At 36.2% G+C, this 21,699-nt stretch overlaps 1 protein-coding gene across 1 annotated transcript in view; it reads right to left on the reverse strand.

Annotated features, from left to right (window-relative positions):
- LOC115292836 (arylacetamide deacetylase-like 2) overlaps positions 1-20,103 on the reverse strand; it is a 26,486-nt gene extending 6,383 nt beyond the window's left edge. Inside the window, exons 1-4 of the mRNA XM_029940826.1 lie at positions 19,966-20,103; positions 15,575-15,797; positions 12,213-12,282; positions 10,099-10,270 (exon numbers count right to left, since the gene is read on the reverse strand). Coding sequence (XP_029796686.1) covers positions 10,099-10,270; positions 12,213-12,282; positions 15,575-15,797; positions 19,966-20,103 — 603 coding nt within the window. The remainder of the gene's footprint in view (positions 1-10,098; positions 10,271-12,212; positions 12,283-15,574; positions 15,798-19,965) is intronic.
- Positions 20,104-21,699: the final 1,596 nt, after the last annotated feature.

Raw genomic sequence — 21,699 nt, forward strand, 5'->3', positions numbered from 1 at the left:
CAAATCTGGGAAAAGAAATAGACATTCAAATTCAAGAGGCACAAAGAACCCCCTTAAGATGTAATTTGAATCGGCCTTCAGCATGACATATCATAGTGAAACAGGCAAAATATAAAGATAAAGAGAGAATTCTGAAAGCACCTAGGGAGAAAAGGGCCCTCACATACAAGGGGAAACCTATCAGAGTGGTTACAGACCTATCTAATGAAAGTTGGCAGGCCAGAAAGGAATGGCAGGAAATCTTCAATGTGATGAGCAGAAAAAAATTACAGCCAAGAATCCTCTACCCAGCAAGCCTGTCTTTCAAAATGGAAGGAGAGATAAAGGTTTTCCCAAATAAACAAACAAAAAAAAAAAACTTACAAGAGACAGAAAGCTAGTCAAAATAACAAAATGGAAGAACTCTCCTCTAAAGAAATTCCAGAAAGAAGTGACAGCTAAAAAATTGCTCAAAACAGATATAAGCAACATAACTGACCAAGAATTTAGAAAAATAGTCAGATAGACAGGTATATTTAGAACTCTACATCCTGAAGCTATGGATTTCACTTTCTTCTCAAGTGCGCATGGCACATTCACCACGGTAGATCACATACTGGGTCATAAAGCAGCCCTCAATAAATATAAACAAAGATCATACCATGAGATCATTCCATGAAATCATACCATGTACACTTTCAGATCACAAGGCTATGAAACTTGAAATCAACCACAGGAAAAAGTCCAGAAAACCTCCAAAAATATGGAGGTTAAAGAACATCTTACTAAAGAATGAATGGGCCCATCAGACAATTAGAGAAGAAATTAAAAAATATATGGAAACAAATGAAAATGAAAATACAACAACTCCCCAAACTCTCTGGATGCAACAAAGGCAGTCCTAAGAGGAAAGTACATTGCACTCCAGATCTATTTCAAGAAACTAGAAAAAGCACTAATACAAAAACAGTGCACCTAAAGGAACAAGAAGCAGAGGAGATAGAACACCCCAAACACAGCAGAAGAAGAGAAATAATAAAGATCAAGGCAGAAATAATATAGAATCAAAAAAAAAAAAAAAACCAGTTGAACAGATCAATGAAACCAAGAGTTTGATTTTTGAAAAAATAAACAAAACTGATAAACCTCTAGCCAGGCTTCTCAAAAAGAAAAGGGAGAGCACCAAAATAGACAAAAATTATGAATAAAAATGGATTTATTAAACCAATCCCTTATAAATACAAGCAATCATCAGGGAATACTATAAAAACTTATATGCCAACACACTGGACAACCTAGAAGAAATGGGCAAATTCCTAAACACACATGCACTACCAAAATTTAAATGGGAAGAGGTAGAAAATATGACCAGACCCATAATTAGTGAAGAAATTGATTCAGCTATCAAAAATTTCCCAACAAATAGGAGCCCTGGATCAGATGGCTTCTCTTGGGAATTCTACCAGACATTTAAATTAGAGTTAATACTCATTATTCTCAAGCTATTAAAAAAAAATAGAAATGGAAGGAAAACTTCCAGATTCATTCTATGAAGCCAGCATCACTTTGATTCCCAAACCAGAGACCCAACCAAAAAAGAGAATTACAGGCCAATATCCTTGATGAACACAGATGCAAAAATCCTCAACAAGATATTAGCAAATTGAATCCAACATCACATAAAAAGAATTATCCACCATGATCAATGGGATTCATTCCTGGGTTACAAGGTTGGTTCAATATTGGCAAATCTATCAATGTAATATATCACATTAACAAAAGAAAAGATAAAAACCATATGACCCTGTCAATAGATGCAGAGAAAGCACTAGACAAAATACAGCATCATTTCTTTATAAAGACCCTCAAGAACATCGGGATAGAATGAGCTTACTTAAGCATCATAAAAACCATTTATGAGAAGCACACAGCTAATATCATCCTTAATGGGGAAAAATGGAGAGCTTTCCCCCTGAGATCAGGAACATGACAAAAATGTCCACTCTCACTACTATGGTTTAATATAGTGCTGAAAGTCCTAATATCAGCAATCAGACAACAAAAGGAAATAAAAGTCATCAGAATTGGCAAACGAAGTCAAACTTTCACTTTTTGCAGATGACATGATACTCTACCTGGAAAACTCAACCAAATCCACCAGAAGCCTACTAAAACCAATTCATGAATTCAGCAAAGTTGCAGGGTACAAAATGAATGTACAGAAATTGGTTGCATTTTTATACACCAAAAATGAAGCAACAAAAGAGAAATCAAGAAACCGATCCCATTCACAATTGCACAAAAAACCATAAAATACCTAGGAATAAAACCTAAGCAAAGATGTAAAAGATCTGCATGCTCAAAACTATAGGAAACATATGAAGAAAATTGAAGAAGACACAAAGAAATGGAAAAACATTTCATGCTCATGGAACAGAAGAATAAACATTATTAAGATGTCATTATTACCCAAAGCAATCTACACATTCAATGCAATCTCAACCAAAATTGCATAAGCATTCTTCTCAAAGCTAGAATAAATTATCCTAAAATTTGTATAGAACCTCAAAAGACCCCAAATAGCCAAAGTAATAGTGAAGAAGAAAACCAAAACAGGAAGCATCCCAATCCCAGACTTTAGCCTCTACTACAAAGCTGTCATCATCAAGACAGTATGGTATTGGCACAAAAACAGACACATATGTTGGGAGCCATCCTGAACTCACCAGTTGAGTGAAAATTCCTGGAGAAGGTACACAATTTTGCAAAGTCTCTTGCCACCACCAGGCAATGACCAATATCTACCTTCTTGTAACTATCATTTTTGCTTGGGCATCAAACCTTGGAGTGCTTTGCTGATTAGTGTCAGGAGTAGCCTGTCCCCCTGCCCTGTCCCTGAAGCATGATTGCACCTGGTGAGGGAAAAGATGAGTAAACTGGATGTACCCTAATGCAACTAAGGCAAGCAACATATAATTTTCCTCCTAGCTGAGCAATTAACTGTAACTGACTACTTTCTTGGCCTGGATGTTGTTGCAAAAGTCACTACTGTAATAAATGTCAAAAATGTATCATTCATCTTTGGGACTCTGAGAGCAGATATTATGTCTCCTGGGGATCCTGTTTTTCTGGGAAACTTTCTCTTAGAGCTGTAAACAGCCTAGTGGTCCTTACTTATAAAAAACTAACCTATACTAAACAATGCTGTGCCTCATGATTAAAGGTCGCCTTCTGAGGGCTATACCTGAGGTTTTGTATATCTTGGTCTTATGCATCCTATGGAAAAAATGTACACTTAAAAAATACCTGCCCTTTCCATATAATAGCATGAGTGCCTATAGCTAAGTTATTTACGGCAATCATTACTACTAAGATTAGAATTGTAACATCTGCAGAATCCATGTTCTAGAAAATTGTAAAAATTATCTATGAGAAATCATTGACTAACCACACGCTGCTCTTTCTGCTCCTTGTGTCTTTCACTAGAAATAAAGCTAGAGAATCAGACAGAGCAGAGATGCCTGCCTGGTGATCAGAAAGAAACTCAAGGCTCTGCCACACCCTTTGGCCGACACCATCCATCCTTCAGGGTACCCTGGATCTGCTGGAGCTGGACTCTGGCACACATAGACCAATGGAATAGAAAAGAGAATGCAGAATTGGACCTACAAATGTATGGCCAATTAATCTTTGACAAAGCAGGAAAGAGTATCCAATGGAATAAAGACACCTCTTTAACAGATGGAATAAAGACACCTCTTTAACAGATGGTGCTGTGAGAACTGGACAGAAAAATGCAGGAGAATGAAACTAGACCACTCTCTTACACCATACACAAAAATAAACTCAAAATGGATGAAGGATCTGAAGGTGAGACAGGAAACCATCAACACCCTAGAGGAGAAAGCAGGAAACAACCTCCTTGACCTCAACAGCAGCAATCTCCTACTCTACACATCCCCAAAGGCAAGGGAATCAAGAGGAAAAATGAATTATTGGGACCTCATCAAAATAAAAAGCTTCTGCACAGCAAAGGAAACAATCAAGAAAACTAATAGGCTACTGACAGAATGAGAAAAGATAGTTGCAAATGACATATCAGATAAAGGGCTGGTATCTAAAATCTATAAGAAACTCACCAAACTCCACACCCAAAAAACAAATAATCCAGTGAAGAAATGGGCAGAAGAAATGTATAGACACTTCTTCAAAGAGGACATCCAGATGGCCAACAGACACATGAAATGATGCTCAAAGTCATTCATCATTAGGTAAATACAAATCAAAACCACACTGAGATACCACCTTACACTGGCCAGAGTGGCTAAAATGAACAAATCAGGAGACTATAGATGCTGGCCAGGATGTGGAGAAATGGGCCCCCTCCTACACTGTTGGTGGAAATGTAAACTGGTGCAGCTGCTCTGGAAAACAATGTGGAGGTTCCTCAAAAAACTAACAATAGAACTCCCCTATGACTCAGCAATAGCACTGGTAGGAGTTTACCCAAGGGATACAGAAGTGCTGATGCATAGGAGCACATTTACCCCCAATGTTCATAGCGGCACTTTCAACAATAGCCAAATCATGGAAATATCCTAAATGCCCAACAACTGATAAACGGATCAAGAAGATGTGGTTTATATATACAATAAAATACTACATGACAGTGAGAAAGAATGAAATCTGGCCATTTGTAGCAATGTGTATGGAACTCGAGGGTGTCATACTAAGCGAAATAAGTCAGACAAAGAAAGACAGACACCATATGTTTTCACTTATAAGTGGAACAGGAGAAACTTAACAGAGGATCATGAGGGAGGGGAAGGGGAAAATAGTTGGGGAGAGGGAGAAAGGCAAACCATGAGAGACACTTAAATACTGAGGACAAACTGAGGGCTGATAGGGAAGGGGATTGATGGGCAAGGAGAAGGGCACATGTTGGGATGAATACTGGGTGTTATATGGAAACCAACTTGACAATAAACCCCCCAAAAAACACATTTTTCTCAGGATATTATAACTTCAAAAGAACAAGAATGAAAATACGAAGTGAAGAAAAGTTGAAAGAACATATCTTGCTTGTAGTATCCTTGAGGTTTAAACACTAGTAACTGTTCTTGAATTGTCCAGGTAAATGTTATTATTATTTTTCAATAATATTATTATCATCAGTTTTTCAATAATAATAAAGACCTCTGGAGATGCCTGAGGGCTCAGTTGGTTGAGCGTCCAGCTTCAGCTCAGGTCATGATCTCGCAGTTTGTGGGTTTGAGCCCCGTGTCGGGCTCTGTGCTGACAGCTAGCTCAGAGCCTGGAGCCTATCTTTCGATTCTGTGTCTCCCTCTCTTTCTGGCCCTCCCCTGCTCAAGCTGTGTCTCTCCCTCTCAAAAATAAATTTTAAAAAACACTAAAAAATTAAAAATAAATAAATAAAGATTCTGGGTGACTCAGTAGAAGGTTATGGAATACATTCAGAAGAGCCCATTCTTATTTTTAACCCCTTTCAATAATTAACATTATTTTAATGACAACACAATGGATATGATGTATTTGAACTTTCCTTTTATACTTAAATAACATTTATGCTAAACTCATGAAATCTAAAACAGAATTCTCCAATATAAACTATTCACTCTGCCCGTCTTTTATGAAACCATGCAATTTGAATTTCTAACTGGTTTTTCACGTTACAGGTCGTGCCACTGATAGCACTGTTACCCTGAGAGTAGTTTATTAGCACCACAGTAAAGACTGATCTCCCGAGTCTAAATAGTTGGCAACAACTTGAAACCAGTTCCTAAAAGGCTTCTGTATCATACTAAAAAGTTTTGAACTACATGTAGGTCAGAATGATTTTCACTCCTGCATTAATTTCTTTATTCACAACTAGCCCCCATTAGTTGGGAATGGTGACTGAAGGGTGGCTGATAGCAAAGTCAGAGAAAACCCACCTCAAAACCGTATGCCCTGCCCAAAGATGCCTACATCAGTTTACTGACTCAACTGCTTTGAAGCCCATGTATTTGCCTGTCATGGATACTTGTTCCTGACATAAAGCCTGCTCCACACAGTCTGATGCATTACAGAGTCCTCTCCCATTCCACAAATTCCCCAAGCCCATCTTTTAAAAAATGATGCTTTCCTAGAGAATGCAGGTTCTTCCGCCCAGGGCATTCCTGCATTGAGTTGCTCATTATCCATGGCCCCTCTCAAACCAGCAGTCACTGGTTTGCAAAGGTCCTTACCAACTAGCCCCCTGGTTTGATGTGTGTTATTTACAGTTCTGTACATCCATGGTCAATTATCCATTGCCTATCATCCATAGAATGTATGTAATCATACACAGATGTATGTAAAATATTAACTTATATGTGGAGTTCCTACATCACTAGTGCTGTCTTTCTCACCAAACTTAGCAGATCTACTATTTATAACCTGGTGCACACAGCTTCATAGCAACTGTGATTTCTTTTCTAATTTTCCTTTTTATTGATCAACTCCATATTGCACCACATCCAATTTCAACAATACTCAGATACCCAGTGAGTGTTTGGATGAACTATGAACCACCATGAAAGAATTCCAATACAAGAAGACTTTTGGCTTTATCCTAGGACATATGTTCCAATTATACCAGGAGCTGGAGAACTCACACATGGATCCTGCTGTCTGAATGTTTATATTCTTCCAAATTCATGTGTTGAAAATCTACTGACCAAATGTGTCATATTAATAGGTGGGGTGTTTGAGACTTTTTAATGTCCAACACTTATTTCACCAGTTCCCCCACCTACCACCCATCTGGTACTCACCAGTTTGTTCTCTATAGTTAAGAGTTCATTTCTTGGTTTGCCACTCTCTTTTTTTCCCCCTATGATGGTTTGTTTTTATTTTTAAATTCCACATATGAGTGAACTCATATATTCAAAGGAATGTTCCTCAGCCATAAAAAAGAATGAGATCTTGCTATTTGCAATGACAGGCTAGAGCTAGGAGTATTATGCTAAGAGAAATAAGTCAAACAACAGTACTTTTTAATACAAATGTGATTAAAATTTTTCTATGACTACACGATATTTTTAGAGTTTAGTAAAAAAAAATTAAATCAAATCAAAAGAGGCATAATTTTCCCCTGCCAACCTTTCTAACATCACTATTCACCATACTTTCTCTGATGCAGTATCTATGCACTTATTTATTTTTGACCAGGATTCAAAAAGAGAAATAAACAATGACTGCATAAATAGGAAGAGGACAGAATGAATCCACTCAACTCTTCTCAGCAAGTAGCAAAAACAACTTGATTCAAAGGTGAATAATCAGTTACAGCTCATTTCAGCAGTGGGCAGGACCAGCGTCTTTATTTAATCTCTAAATTTTTCCCACAGAGACATGTTGCACATTATCTGTAATACTGTGCTCTGTTAAGCAAGGAGACAGATAAAGAAAATTGCCAATCAAGTACAACAGGCTGAAGAGAGGCAAAGATCCAAATCTGGAATATTCTGAAGGGTGGAGGAAGAAAATAGCAAGAGTACAGGCATGATATCGGGGTTTGGATATATAAAGATTAAAACAATATATCATCCCAGATTCCAAAATAATTAGAGTCCAGTTGGGGATATGCACATGTAACAAATAGGATAATCATATATGGTAATGGTGCAAAACTGCTTTGGGTAATATAGAGGAGGTTTGCCTGTAGGGCTTACTAGAGCTTATGGAGTATCCAGGTGGTGAAAACTATTTGGATATATGGGTTTTGAGCTCGTGACAGTGGTCTTAGTGGGAGGCATAACTTTAAGACCCTTCAGCAGATTATTCAGAGCTGAAGCCATGAGACCAGGCAGAGAGTAGGATAAAAGCCAGAAGGACCAAAGGTTGAGCCCTAAGGAAAACCACACTCAAAGGAGTATATAGACCAAGAGTTCATCTCTCATAAAGTTGAATGGAAGAGAAGATGAGAACAGGGAGAGTGAGAATTTTAAAACAAAAGTTGGAAAGAGTTTCAAGTGATGAAAAAAAGTTATTTAAAAGAACAACAAAAATGCCCTTAGATATAGAATTAAGGAGATCCCTGATGAATGTAGCCATGGCAAGTTGAACAAATGGCAAGGGGAAAATACAAAGTGATGAGCTGGGGAAGGTATATGTTAGGAGTATGTTGAAAAAGAGCTGAACATGATGATAGTTGAGTATCTGCTGATAGGCTATAGCAAAAAAACTTTCTTACTTACTTACCAAAGTGACCTTCCATGTGCAACTCCAGAGTAAGGGAACTTTGTTGTTACTCTGTATCAGGTAGAGAGCTTTCAAATGTTGAAAGGTAATAATTTCAAAGCCAGATGGATGTCAGGCTTAACTTGCACTCCTAATAAAGGTCTGTTAGTTTACAGACCTGAGGAAGTTAGCCAATCTTTTATTTAATCTGTCAAATTTACTAAGACTTTTTTCCCTGAGATGAAGATGTATATCCCAAGAGAAGTTTCTTTTCCTAAACACATCTTCTGCTTGACCAACAAAGGTTGGTCACAACAGCTCAGGTTGTGATTCTGGGTATGTGGAATCCAGCCCTGTATAGGGCTCCCCATTCAGCATAGGGTAAGAGTGTCTGTCTCTCAGGGCAACTAGGTGGCTTTGTTGGTTAAGCGTCCAAATTTGGCTCAGGTCATGATCTCATAGTTTTTGAGATCGAGTTCCATGTTGAGTTCTCAGTCAGGCCCTGTATCGGACTCCATATTGTTATCTGTGCTGATAGCCTCAAGCCTGGAGCCTGCTTCAGATTCTCTGTCTCCAACTTTCTCTCTCTGCCCCTCCCCTGCTTGTATTCTCTCTAAAAATAAATAAATAAACATTTAAAAAAAGACAAAGATTCTTTCACTCCGCCCCTCTCTCCTTAGTCATGTGTACTATTCTCTAAACAAAAAAAGCAAACAAACAAAACAAAACAAACAAAAATACACCTGACAAGGAACTTTGAAAAAATATAAATCAATTCCTCAAATCTTTAATTTTAGCAAATGTAAATAAGCAAAGTATAAAAATTTAAGTCATCATAACCAAGTGGGGCTCAAGTCTGGAATGCAAGCATAATATTACATCCGAGAGTCAATTGACATAATTTACTGCATTAAAAGAGTAAAGAAGAAAAAATACACTGTCATCTCAAGAGATGCATTAAAAACATTCAGTAAATTTAATATCTATTTATGCAAACACTATCAGCAAACTAGAAATAGAAAAAACTTCCTCAACCTGACAAAAGACAACTGTGCAAAGCTGTCAGTTAACATCATATTTTCTAAGATTCAGAGCAAGACAATTGTGTTCAATCTCACCCTGGAAGCCCTAGCTAGTGCACTAATCAAGAAAAGAAAACCAGAAAGATTAAAAAGGAAGATTTAAAACTGTCTTTAGTGGCAGAAGATATGATTGTGTAGAATACCCTAGAAAGTGTTAAAAGAAATACTAGAATTTATAAATAAATCTTCTAAGGATATGATTGTAAAAGGCCAATGTGAAACTCACATGTATTTCTACATACTATCAAAGAAACACTTGAGAAATATTCTTTTAGATGAAAATTTTCCCAAATAATTCAGGATTAAATTTAGGGTATGTAAGATTTCTACACTGAAGAAGCACAATAGTAAGGAAATTGAAAAGGACTTAAATAAAATATAACATATACCATGTGCCTTAATTAGAAATATCAATATTATTAAGATGTCAATCCTCCACCTATCGATAGATTCAATGAAATACCCACCAAAATACAATTAGCCTCTCTGTCTTTAGAAATTGACAGGATCTCCCAATATTTTGATGGAAAAGATCTAGAGTACTAGGAACAACTTTGAATAAAGAGCAAAGCTGAAGTCAGAGAGTATCAGGCATAAGGATAGACATACATATCAATGGAACAGAAAAGAGGATTCAGAAAGAGTCATACTTATGGTTAATTGATCTTAGACTCAAGCATCACTGTAATCCAATGAGAATGGATGGTCTTTTCAACAAATGGTGCTGGAATAACTGGTTATTTGTATAGGGAAAATACAAACAGGGAAAAATATGTGACCTCTACCTCTCAGAATAAAAACAAAATCAACATACCTGCAGAGCCACTGCTGCTGCTAAAGTGCCCCCAGAACTGTCTCCTGAAATACAGATTCGGGTGGGATCCACTCCATATTCTGAAAGAATTTTATCTTGAAGAAAAAATTTGACTGCAGTGAAGCTGTCTTCAAAGTGAGTAGGAAAATGGTGCTGAGGAGATAGTCGATAGCTTTAAAAAAAGAATGATTTATTTAAACAATTTTTTAAAGTACCATTTATGGTTGTCTCTTTCCATGTAGCTTTTCAATACCAAACATGAAATTTCACACCAGTTTCTATTGTTTAATTGCTCAAAAAATCAAACCTGAGTTTTGCACTAACATATAAAGGGTTTCAATCTTGTATCTACATTCCATGGCTAGCATTGTGTGTGAGGGGCCAGGTGATATTACGGGTTCCCTATGATTGTAAGCATAATTTTTAATCCACATGCATTTGGGATTCGAGATACTCTATAGCTTATCACATATTCTCAGTGCAACTATTGATCCAAACATTTAAAAAAATATATTGGAAAAACACCCTGGATTTTGAAGGCAGCAGATTTTAGAGATTTGGCTCAGGCCATGTTCTCAGTTTGTGGGTTTGAGCCCCGTGTCAGGCTCTGTGAGCCTGGAATCTGCTTCAGATTCTGTGTCTCCCTCTCTCTCTGCCCCTCCCTAATTCTCTCTCTCTCAAAAGTAAATAAACTTTTTTAAAAAAGGAGAATAGTTGTATTAGGCTATTATCTATCAGGGCTAACTTTTTCTTTTTGCTCTTTAGAAAAATAAAATTTGTAAATATCTGCACTTAACATTAAATTTTAGTGAGATGATCCTTAAAATTTTATCATAAACTATATTTAGAAAATCCTAAACAAAGTATGAGCTATATGCACCTCAAGGTGTTAGTATCTATTACTTCAAATGCAGTAGTTTAGACTTTTTAGGGCAAAGAACAATACAAATCATTAGGATTTGATAAAATACATAAGCCAGACACAGACATATCAGTATATAAAAATATATTTTAAATGATAAATTCTAGCTATGGAGGTAAAAATGATATATCCTAATATTATAAATTAGAAGTATCCCTGAAAATAGGAAGTTCTAGCCTATGTAAGTAACAAAACAACATTGACAATCATTATTTAGATGATCAAATTGTCACTTTAGTTTTGCCTCTAAACTTTCATAGCTTCCTAGCTAAAAATCAAAACAAAATAAAACCCAAACCTTTGTCACTATTGGATTAGAAGTCTTTAAGTATGTTTTTGTTACTATGGACTAGGGAAGAGAGGTAGGAAAAAAATTTTCCTGGGGATATCAGCTTTAGAAATATAAACTGCACCAGTTTAAGAAAATATTGAACTGTCCTGAGACATTCTGATATTTTCTAGCAAAATCCAGAAGGTAAAAATCATTTTTCATGAGAATGTGAAAATTCTTAGCTGATCCCAACCTTTACCTCCTACATTACTCAAATGAGAAGTGTTATAAAATAAAACACTTTATAACCAACCTAAATACAATCTACCATCCCAAATGTGTAAGGATTTGTTTATTTTCTCCTATCTAGCTATGTTACTTGGGGCCTAAGTTGGGACCTGAGTTTTATTTGTCTAGAGCAAAGTGTTTCCAAAAATGCTCACTCAGGGATATCACTCAGAGATTTCCAAAATTACAGAAGAATATGAGATAGTAGACTCTTTTGAGACTTGGTCTATGTTGCAATGGTGACAAATAAATAATTTTTTAGAAATTATATTTCACGGGGATGCCTGGGTAGATCAGTCTGTTAATTGTCCGACATCAGCTCAAGTCATGATTTCAAGGTTTGTGAGTACAAGCCCCACATTGGGCTCTCTGCTAACAGCCAAGAGACTGCTTCAGATCCTCTGTCCTTTCTCTCTCTGTACCTATCCTCCTTGTTCCCTCTCTCTCTCTCTCTCTCTCTCTCTCTCTCTCTCTCTCTCTCTCTCACACACACACACACACACACACACACACACATACACACAAATAAACATTTATAAAATTATATTTTCAATGTAGCTCACTTGACTTGGAATCAAACCTCTACTTGGTGAAGGCACAAATTATAGTAGCCAAAGAAAATTATTCTCTTACTCCACTCCCACAACAACAGCATTGAGTTTGTTTGCAGTTTGTCTGTTCATGGAGTCAAAAGCCTTTTGCTCTGAAATGAAGAAATAAATGTCAAAGTACTCTCTAATTAAACAGCAACAGAAATGCTTATAGCTAGGAACTTGGAAAGAAATATTATTTGAGTGTTACATAGGAAACTAAATTCCTCACTCCATTTCTACGCAGAGGGAACAGAATCAGGCTGACACACTTTGTAGAAATGTCTCCTCAATCATGGTCTCCTCGGTCCACATGAATCCTCAATCATGATGAAAAAGATGACTGCAGATTGGTGTTTTGAGGAGGAGAAGCCAGTCTCAGGCCATTCTGCTTTTTCTATTTGTACCCACTGCTTGTACACAATGACCCTCCTGAGAACACTTTGTGGCTTATTAGGTTTTACTCTGCTTGCTCCTTCAGGCAGTAAGTTTCATAGGGAGGAAGTGTGTAGTTGGTCAGCAGGGCCAGCCACTACAGATGAGTTAATCTAGCTCATAACAGTACCTCAATACACTTTCTCCAAAGCCTTCTTCTGAAATAACTGTTATGTTTTGACTGTCATATATTTGAATTTTGTGTATAATCTTCAATTGGTTCAGAATTCAGGTGGGAAAGAAAGTAATAGATATACTGACTCTGTAAAACCACAGCACTGAATAATATGGTTCCTTGAACCTCCATGGTCTTTGCATATGCCACATTAGGAAATGGTATAATAACCTTGGTTTTGAAGACCGAATCTAAAGAAAAGCAACTTAATTTTGAAAGAGGCTCTGTCAACTCAGAGTGTGGACTTAGATGAATATGTCCATTTTGGCACACAAGTTGTCAGCTCTCTCCCCAGTACACACACGTCTCTCACCCAGGGTACCTCCAAATCCAATTTTCCAATGCCCCACCTACAAAACTTTGGCAACTCTGTGGCATCTGCTACTACTTTATTTACCACAAGATCCTAGAAATTTAGAGAAGCTATTCCAAGATGTCTCTTGCACATTAACAAAACTTCATATTAAAATGTAGTTAAATACTGGCTATGACTACTATGAAAACTGAAAAGTAAATCAATTGTCCTTTAGGTAGAAAAAATATGTTTTCACTAAAGATTTAGTTGATAATATGCAAGAAAAGGCAATGGGCAGATGAACACCAAAATGTACAAGACATAAGAGGTCCCCGATCCCCACAGTGAAAGCCCCTCAACAATATATTTCAAACCTGTCTTCATTTTTATCTTCTAATACTTTTTATTTATCTTACAGCAAAAGTCAATTTAAGTTTTTCATTTCTCAATCTTTATCTCCAGCTGTCCTAACTCTCACAAGATTTGCTGATATAACAATGTTGGCTCATGTTTTTCTGTCTTCTATGTCCAATCATTGAATTTATATCACTCGTAGAACCCAAGTAGAAACAAGAAGATATTAGGATAGAGGCTGAAAAATAACAGCCACAGTTGCACATAAAAAAAATCTCTAAATAAAGATCTTATATTTCTTAGTTCTCAAAGCAACTTTATCAAGTTTTAAAGAAGAAAAAAAAAGCTTAAGAAACAAAGAAAGAAAACTGAAATGTAAAAACCCCAGAAAATACTTTCAGTGTCTATGTCCTGATTTGTCAAAAAATAGAAGGTATATGAATCTTTTCTAGTTAATTTATATAGGTTCTGACAGATCTATAAGGAATATGCAAATATAAAGTCAAGACACAGGAAAAACACAGAACTGGAATTCAGCTGAGCAAGAACATTGGAATGTGTGTCCTAAATAATAATTTGCATATTTTTAGAAATTACTAATCATAGTCATTACATTGATCTATGAGGGGGATATGAACCTAACAGTCAGGAAGACTTCTAAGTATTTTTCAAACAAAGTGATATTTTTCCATCTGTGAGCATTTGTCTTGTGCTCACTGAAGTCCCGGTAATGTGTATATGGATACTTGGATGTTTCATAGACCTTATAAGAACTTTAATGGTATTAATACAGCTCTTTAGAGGTGCACCTGGGTGGCTCATTTGGTTAAGCGTCTGACTCTTAATTTCAGATCAGGTCATGATTTCACAGTTGGTGAAATTGAGCCCTGTGCCAGGTTTTGCACTGACAAAACTGAATCTCTGCTTAGGATTCTCTCTCTCTGCCCCTCCCATGCTCCTACTATCTCTCTCTCAAAATAAATGTATAAACTTAAGAAAATGACATCTCGTTAGGGACAAATGAGCCCACATTGGTATTTAATCTATCTTATTATATATCTTCTAATATATAGGGATGGCTTAGTCGATTGAGCATCTGACTCTGGGTTATGGTTCAAGATACGACCTCACAGTTTAATGAGTTTGATCCCTGCATCAGACTCTGTATTGGCAATGTGAGGCCTGCTTGAGATTCTCTCTCTTTCCCTCTCTCTCTCTCTGCCCCTCTTGCACACATGCACATACTTTTGTCTCTCTCTCTCTCTCTCAAAAATAAATAAATGAACTTAAAAAAGTCTTTAAAAAATAATACCTTATAATGTATGTTGTAAAGGAAGAAGAGTATTCCAACCATCCTAATGACTGGCATAATGCACATAACATGAAATTTGCCATCTTGTGCTATTTTTAAGTATAAAATTCAGTGGCATAAGGCACATTGACGTGGCTGTGACACCGTCACTGCCACCCATCGCAGAACTCTTTTCACCTTGCAAAAGGGAGCTCTGTACCCACTGCACAGTAACCCCGCATGACCGCCTTCCTCCGGGCTTTGGCAACCCCCATGCTACTTTCCGCCTCTTAGAACTCAGCTAGGTACCTCATATAATTAGAGCCGTGCAGTAATCATCCGTTTGTGACCGGCCTCTTCACTTAGCATAATGTCCTGAAGGTTCGTTATGTGTCCGAATTTCCTTCCCCTTTAAGACCAGATAATATTCCCTTGTGGTTTTATACCACATTTTGTTTATCCATTCATTGTCTATGAACAGTTGGGTTGCGTCCACCTTTTGGCTGTTGCGACTAATGCTGCTATGAACGTGGGTGACCCTGCTTTCGATTCTTTTGGGTATATATCCTGAGACGGAATTGCTGGATCGCGTCGTAATTCTATTTTTCATTTTTTGAGAAACCACCACCTAGTTTTCCATAGTGGTTGTACCATTTCACATCCCCAAACCAAACAAAAACAGAAATAATGATATGCATATTTTTCACTAAACATATATCTATGTCTATTATATATCTAATATTTAGATCTATACTTATCCCTATTATACATGTAAGTATGTATATTAATATTAAGTAATTCTTATATAAAAAACAAAGAGCCAGTTATAGTTTTCTCCTTATATGATGAACTTACTGAAACTTCCAAAGCTAAAACCACCTCCGTGAATATAGATGACAGCCGGTCTTGGGATTTCTGACTTTCTCTTTGGCAAGTACAAACGTACTGAAGTATCAACAAATGCTGTATCGGTCACTGTGACATACTCATCTGAGAGTGGCTGTGTATAGTCCAGTGTGAGTATCACGGAAATAAACTCTTCAAGTGTCATAATACCTATGTTTTCAAGGCACGTACCCTATGAAAACAGAACAAAATTTTTCATCTTTAAAAAACACTAAATGCATATAAAGAGAAAATAAAACATAAACAACATGTGCAGAAATACAATATTTGTAATATTTATTTCCAAATAGTACTGTATAGACCTTATACCATAACCTTTTTGCCTTTGAAAATTTCAAGTATCCAGTATTTTGATTAGTAACTGTGTCATTCAAAAGCTGGCAATTTATTGGCAGTTATCCTATAATTGTAAATTCTTACCTGAAAATATCCAGATATTATAACATATTTTCTTTTATTTTTTCTTTTCTTTTCTTTTAATTTTGTATGCATGGTTTCCTATTTTTCTTCTTTATTGTTCATTCTACTTAATCCAAAATTTTAAATCTTGTCTTCTGCTCACACTAATTATTTAATGCCCTGGTTATCTCTTTTAAATAATGTTTTTAATTTATGTTTTAATCCAATTTAGTTAACATCCAGTGAAGTATTGGTTTCAGGAATAGAACCTAGTGACTCATCAGTTACATATATTACCCAGTGGTCATTGCAACAAGTGCCCTCCTTAGTGCATATCACCCATTTAGCTCATTCCTCCACCCCCTCCCATCAGACAACTCTCAGTCTGTTCTCTGTATTTAAGAGTCTTTTATGGTTTGTCTCCCTCTCTTTTATCTTATTTTTCCTTTTCTTCCCCTATGTATATCTTTTTTGTTTCTTAAATTCCCCATGAGTGAAATCATATGGTATTAGTCCCTCTCTGCCTGACTTATTTTGCTTAGCGTAAATCTCCATCCACATTGTTGCAAATGGCAAGATTTTATTCTTTTTCATCATTGAGTAGTAATCCATTGTGTGTATGTGCCTGTGTGTGTTTGTGTGTATATATACCAATATGTATATGTATATGTATGTATATATATATTGAATTTTCTTTATCTACTCATCAGCTGAGAACATTTGGGCTCTTTACATAATTAGGCTATTCTTAATGATGCTGCTATAAACACTGGAGTCCATGTGCCCCATCAAATCAGTACTTTTGTATCCTTTGGATAAATGCCTAGTAGGGCAATTGCTGAATTGTAGGGTAGCTCTATTTTTAATTTTTGAGGAACCTCTACACTGTTTTCTATGGTAGCTGCACCAGTATGCATTCTTCCCAACAGTGCAAAAGGCTTCCCCCTTCTCTGCCTCCTTGCCAACACCTGCTATTTCCTTAGTTGTTAGTTTTAGCTATTCTGACAGGGGTGAGGTGATATCTTATTGTGGTTTTGATTTGTATTTCCCTGATGATGAGCGATGTTGTGTCTGTTAGCCATATGGATGTGACCTTTGGGAAAGTCTCTGTTCATGTCTTCTGTCCATTTCTTCCCTAGATTATTTGTTTTTTGGGTGTTGAGTTTGATACATTCTTTATAGATTTTTGATATTAACCTTTTGTCTGATATGTCATTTCCAAAAATCTTTTTCCATTCTGTAGGCTGCCTTTTATTTTTGCTGATTATTTTCTTCAATGTGCAGAAGCTTCTAATTTTGATGAGGTACCAATAGTTCATTTTTGTTTTTGTTTAATACCCTGTTTTCAACTCCAAAATAAATCACTGTCCTTTGCCCCCCAATCTCTAGTCCCTAAATCCCATATTTGATATCACTGAAAAAAAAGCTCTCCCTGCTATTTCTGAAAACTTTCCTATGAAATTTGTGACATGTCACTGGACAGTTTACTCAAAAGAAAAAATACCCTAAAAATACGTGGCCAATAGTACATTCCCACAATTACTTCAAAGAGTTTATGGTACTACAGGATCTTAAAGAATGTCTAATCCCTATGCCTGAACAATGAGGAATCATGCAGAAACTCTAGGTTGCAGCCAGTAAAGGTCAAAGCCAAATCTGCATACATTTTTCCAAATCAGCTACTTATACCAGCACGTAATGAGAATACAACAGGAAGCAAATGACTCTCTACTTCAATTTTTTATCTATACAATTGTGATAATAATAATAATAGTAACAACAAATCCTCAGTGGGCTGTTGTAGGATTTAAGTGAGTTAGAACTTTTACTGTACATAGCAGAGTGCTGAGCACACGTACGTATTTAATAAATCTATCCTTAAGTAAGTATTCTCTACTACTAAAAATTCTTAAGTAATTTCATGCTAATTGAATATAATCAGGTAGAGTGTCCTTTAAAGCAAGGCTTTGGTAAATGGATAAATTAAGCTAATTTTTCATTTAGAGAAGTGATTTTTATAATTTATTATTTTTAAAGAATATTTTTAAATGTTTTATTTATTTTTGAGAGAGACAGAGAGACAACATGAGCAGTGGAGGGTGAGAGAGAGAGAGAGAGAGAGAGAGAGAGAGAGAGAGAGAGAGAGAGACAGAACCCCAAGACAGGCTCCAGGCTCTGAGCTAGCTGTGAGTCAGCACAGAGCCCGACACGGGGCTCAAACCCACAACCATGAGATCATGACCTGAGCTGAAGTCAGACACTTAACCAACTGAGCCACCCAGGCTCCCCTAGTGAAGTGAATTTTAAAAGATATGTTGCAAATTGCCTTTTTTTTCTCATTTCTCAGACATTTTCTGTTTTTGAGCAGAGTAAGTATTTTTTGAATAACAAAAGTATCACTCTAGAGATTATTTTATGCTTGTCTACCATATATAATCTATAATTCTCAGAGCAATCCCAGAAACTATTTATGATTCATATCCTCATTTCATCGGATAAAAATACACAATGGAGGAAGATTTAGAAGGTTAGACATGTTTTCTTCTACCAAACTCAGCCTTCCAAGTCACCATAGGACACTCCACAGCAATGCATTTTATTTATCAAGGTGACTTCCTCAAAAACTTTAATTTTCACCTCCATTTCATATGATAAAGAATTAATTTTTCTTGCTACTTTCTCAACTATGAGTTACAAAGTTCAGTACTGACAAGACTAAAATTGTTTGTTTTTTAGAATAGCCAATGACTGTTAATTTTACTAGAATACTCTTTAGAGTAAATACATGGGTGCTCTTCTTATCATCTTTTTAAAATACAGAACAATTCTTATTCAATGTGAAATGTATAAAGTCCATTATTTCATTATAGATGGACAATGGTGAGAATAATCTGTAGCTGACAAAAGGAAAGACTATGGGGTTGGCACTTGCTTACCCACATCTTCTTGCATGTCATGTTAAATCAAGGAGTAAGGGCATTGGAGAAAGAGGCAGTGGTGAAGGTAAGACTCTAGAAGTGATCAGACACAGAAATACCAGGACTTAGCAGACGCAGAGAGAAGATGGTTGTGTTTTCACAGAACTGCTGTCTCCTGTACTAAGTATCTCAGGACAGCCTCTCCTTACACTGTAGATTATTCTCTCCTCTCTCATCATTTGCTCCTGATATTGTCTTCTCCTTTCAGCTTCTCATTTTTTCTGTCTCAAACAACCTTTCTGGGAGACACTTGGTTTGGCAGAAAGAGTATGAGTTTTGAAATGAGGCATTCCTGGATTCAAATTCTGAAGTAGTCACTTTCTAGCTGCATGAGCTTTTCTGAACTTCTCCCCCTCTGTAAACTCAGGTAGTGGGGATGCATGGAGGTGTACATTACTGAAAGTCTGTGTATTGTTAAGGCTCAAAAATGCTCTTCTAACTATATCTCCCCCTTACCAACACCTATTTTTGCTTGAATTCATAATCAACCCTGCATATTTCAAGTCAGACAATCTCTTGAAATCTAGAAATTAAGAGTTAAAGATAAGCAGTAGACACCATGGAAATAGAGCCCTAAATTAACATCAGACAGGTACAAATGTCAGTAATGTTTATGGGTGGTATATATCAGTAAAATATAACCGACAACTCAAATATATCAAATATAACTCAAACATAAGGTATCAAGTAAACTTCAAAGCTTTTCCTATCAAGAAAACCACAATATACACAATCTTTACATTTAAATATAAACTTCTTAGACTTAAGAATTCTATCTTACTCTGTTTGTGTGAATGGAGATGTACTGAGTTTTATTTACTTAATTTTATTTAAATGAATTATTCTAACAAACAAAGAAGCAATGGCTATTTCAAAACCAGTAATTACTAAAAAGTTCCTAAGTACTGAATTTTAGTTAACAAATCATTCTAATATCAAGAAGAAAAAAAATGTTAATCTTACCATAAATTTAAAAGTTTTCACACCCATTTCTAAGGCCATTACCTTCCAGTATTCTTCAACATTGCCTGGAACATTGATATAAATATGAGAGGCGAGGAGAACACAACACAGCCCCAGACAGAGAGCTCTGAACCCCATAGTATCCCTTTCTCCAGTCTCTTCACAGTGCTGAGAAATACAGATTCTGAGATAGAAATTATAAAACATCAGTTCACGCCTTCATTATTATGAAGCAATATAGACAACTCACTCAACTCCTACAGTGTTTCTTCACCCTGTCAACATCCTAAAGTAAAGTAACATAGGTACAAATCAGAGTCTGGAGGAGAGCTCTTGTGGTTGGTTTGTTACAGCATTTTGTAGAAGACGCTTAAAAAAACTAGCTAATATTTCATCAAAATCTAGGCCCATACAACTAGCATGGATTACTCTATTACTGTTTAAAAAAAAAACTAGCTAATATTTCATCAAAATCTAGGCCCATACAACTAGCATGGATTACTAACTCTGTTACTGTTTAAAAAAAAAAAACTAGCTAATATTTCATCAAATTCTAGGCCCATACAACTAGCATGGATTACTAACTCTGTTACTAGACCCTCCTTAATGTGCTGGACCGAAATTTGAGCTAACAGATAAGGGGTGTGGGGACTTTTCCACATGAATTTATTCATCAAGCTGGAGCTATAAGAGTCTGAAGTACAGCAAGGCTCAGTAGAAGTATCTCGGGAAATAATTTTTAAATGATTGTATGGTGACTTTGTTTTAGGTTAACTGGTATATCTTTAAAATCAATCTACACCAAGAGGCCTAGCGTGGCAGGCAACTTCAAGTGCAAATATTGGACTTACGGTTGCTGCAACCTAAGACAGCCTGAGAAGCCCCTGTCCATAAAGCTGATCATTTCAATATTCTTTAGAGATGTAAGGAACTGGAGATTTTCTGTCTGATAGGTCAAGCCCTAGGAAATCAAAAAACAGTCACAAATCAATAAGCCCACAATTCTTCAGTTCATTACCAGAGATTGGTACTTCAAGAAAGTAATTTTTAGTGATAGAAATCAATTCAATCAGGGATCTAATATAACTATATATTGGACCTCTTGAAAGCATAAGTATTAACTTCAAAGTCTCTCCTAAATTTTAATACTAACATTTTTATTTTTCTTCATTTTCATTGCAATCTTCCCTGAATCCTCCAGACATAATTACTAATATTATTTTATTTTCAAACTACAACACTATGAAAAGTGCTTTCACTATTAATAATGCACATAAACTGGAAATGTCCTGGACAAACTGGTACTAACAGACTTACCCTAATTCTATAACTCTTTGATCAAATTCATTGCTAAATATATATTTTTAATAAATTAATGTATAAACAAATAAATTGACTGACTAATGCTTAAGGATAATGAGAAGGGGGAAATCTCAAATTCACCAACAATGAAGTTTGAAAACTAAAATCAGGAGTGGTCATTGATGACAAACATTGAGAGAAGAAAAGAGTTAAGGTTAAGATAAACAAAGTTTCTGCCTTCACATCACATCTGTCTCCAACCCCCCTCTCCCCCACATACATGCCCCCCCCCCACACACACACACACAATGGGAGTGGGAAGAAAGAGAAATAATGTACCAGGCTAAATGTTTGCTGTAGCTGTGTGAACATGAAGGCCCTAACCAAAGTAGTTAGGAAATATAGTCAAAGTAATGTATGCCAAGAAGTATA

This window comes from Suricata suricatta, chromosome 5 (genome assembly GCF_006229205.1).
Source record: "Suricata suricatta isolate VVHF042 chromosome 5, meerkat_22Aug2017_6uvM2_HiC, whole genome shotgun sequence".
NCBI lineage: Eukaryota > Metazoa > Chordata > Mammalia > Carnivora > Herpestidae > Suricata > Suricata suricatta.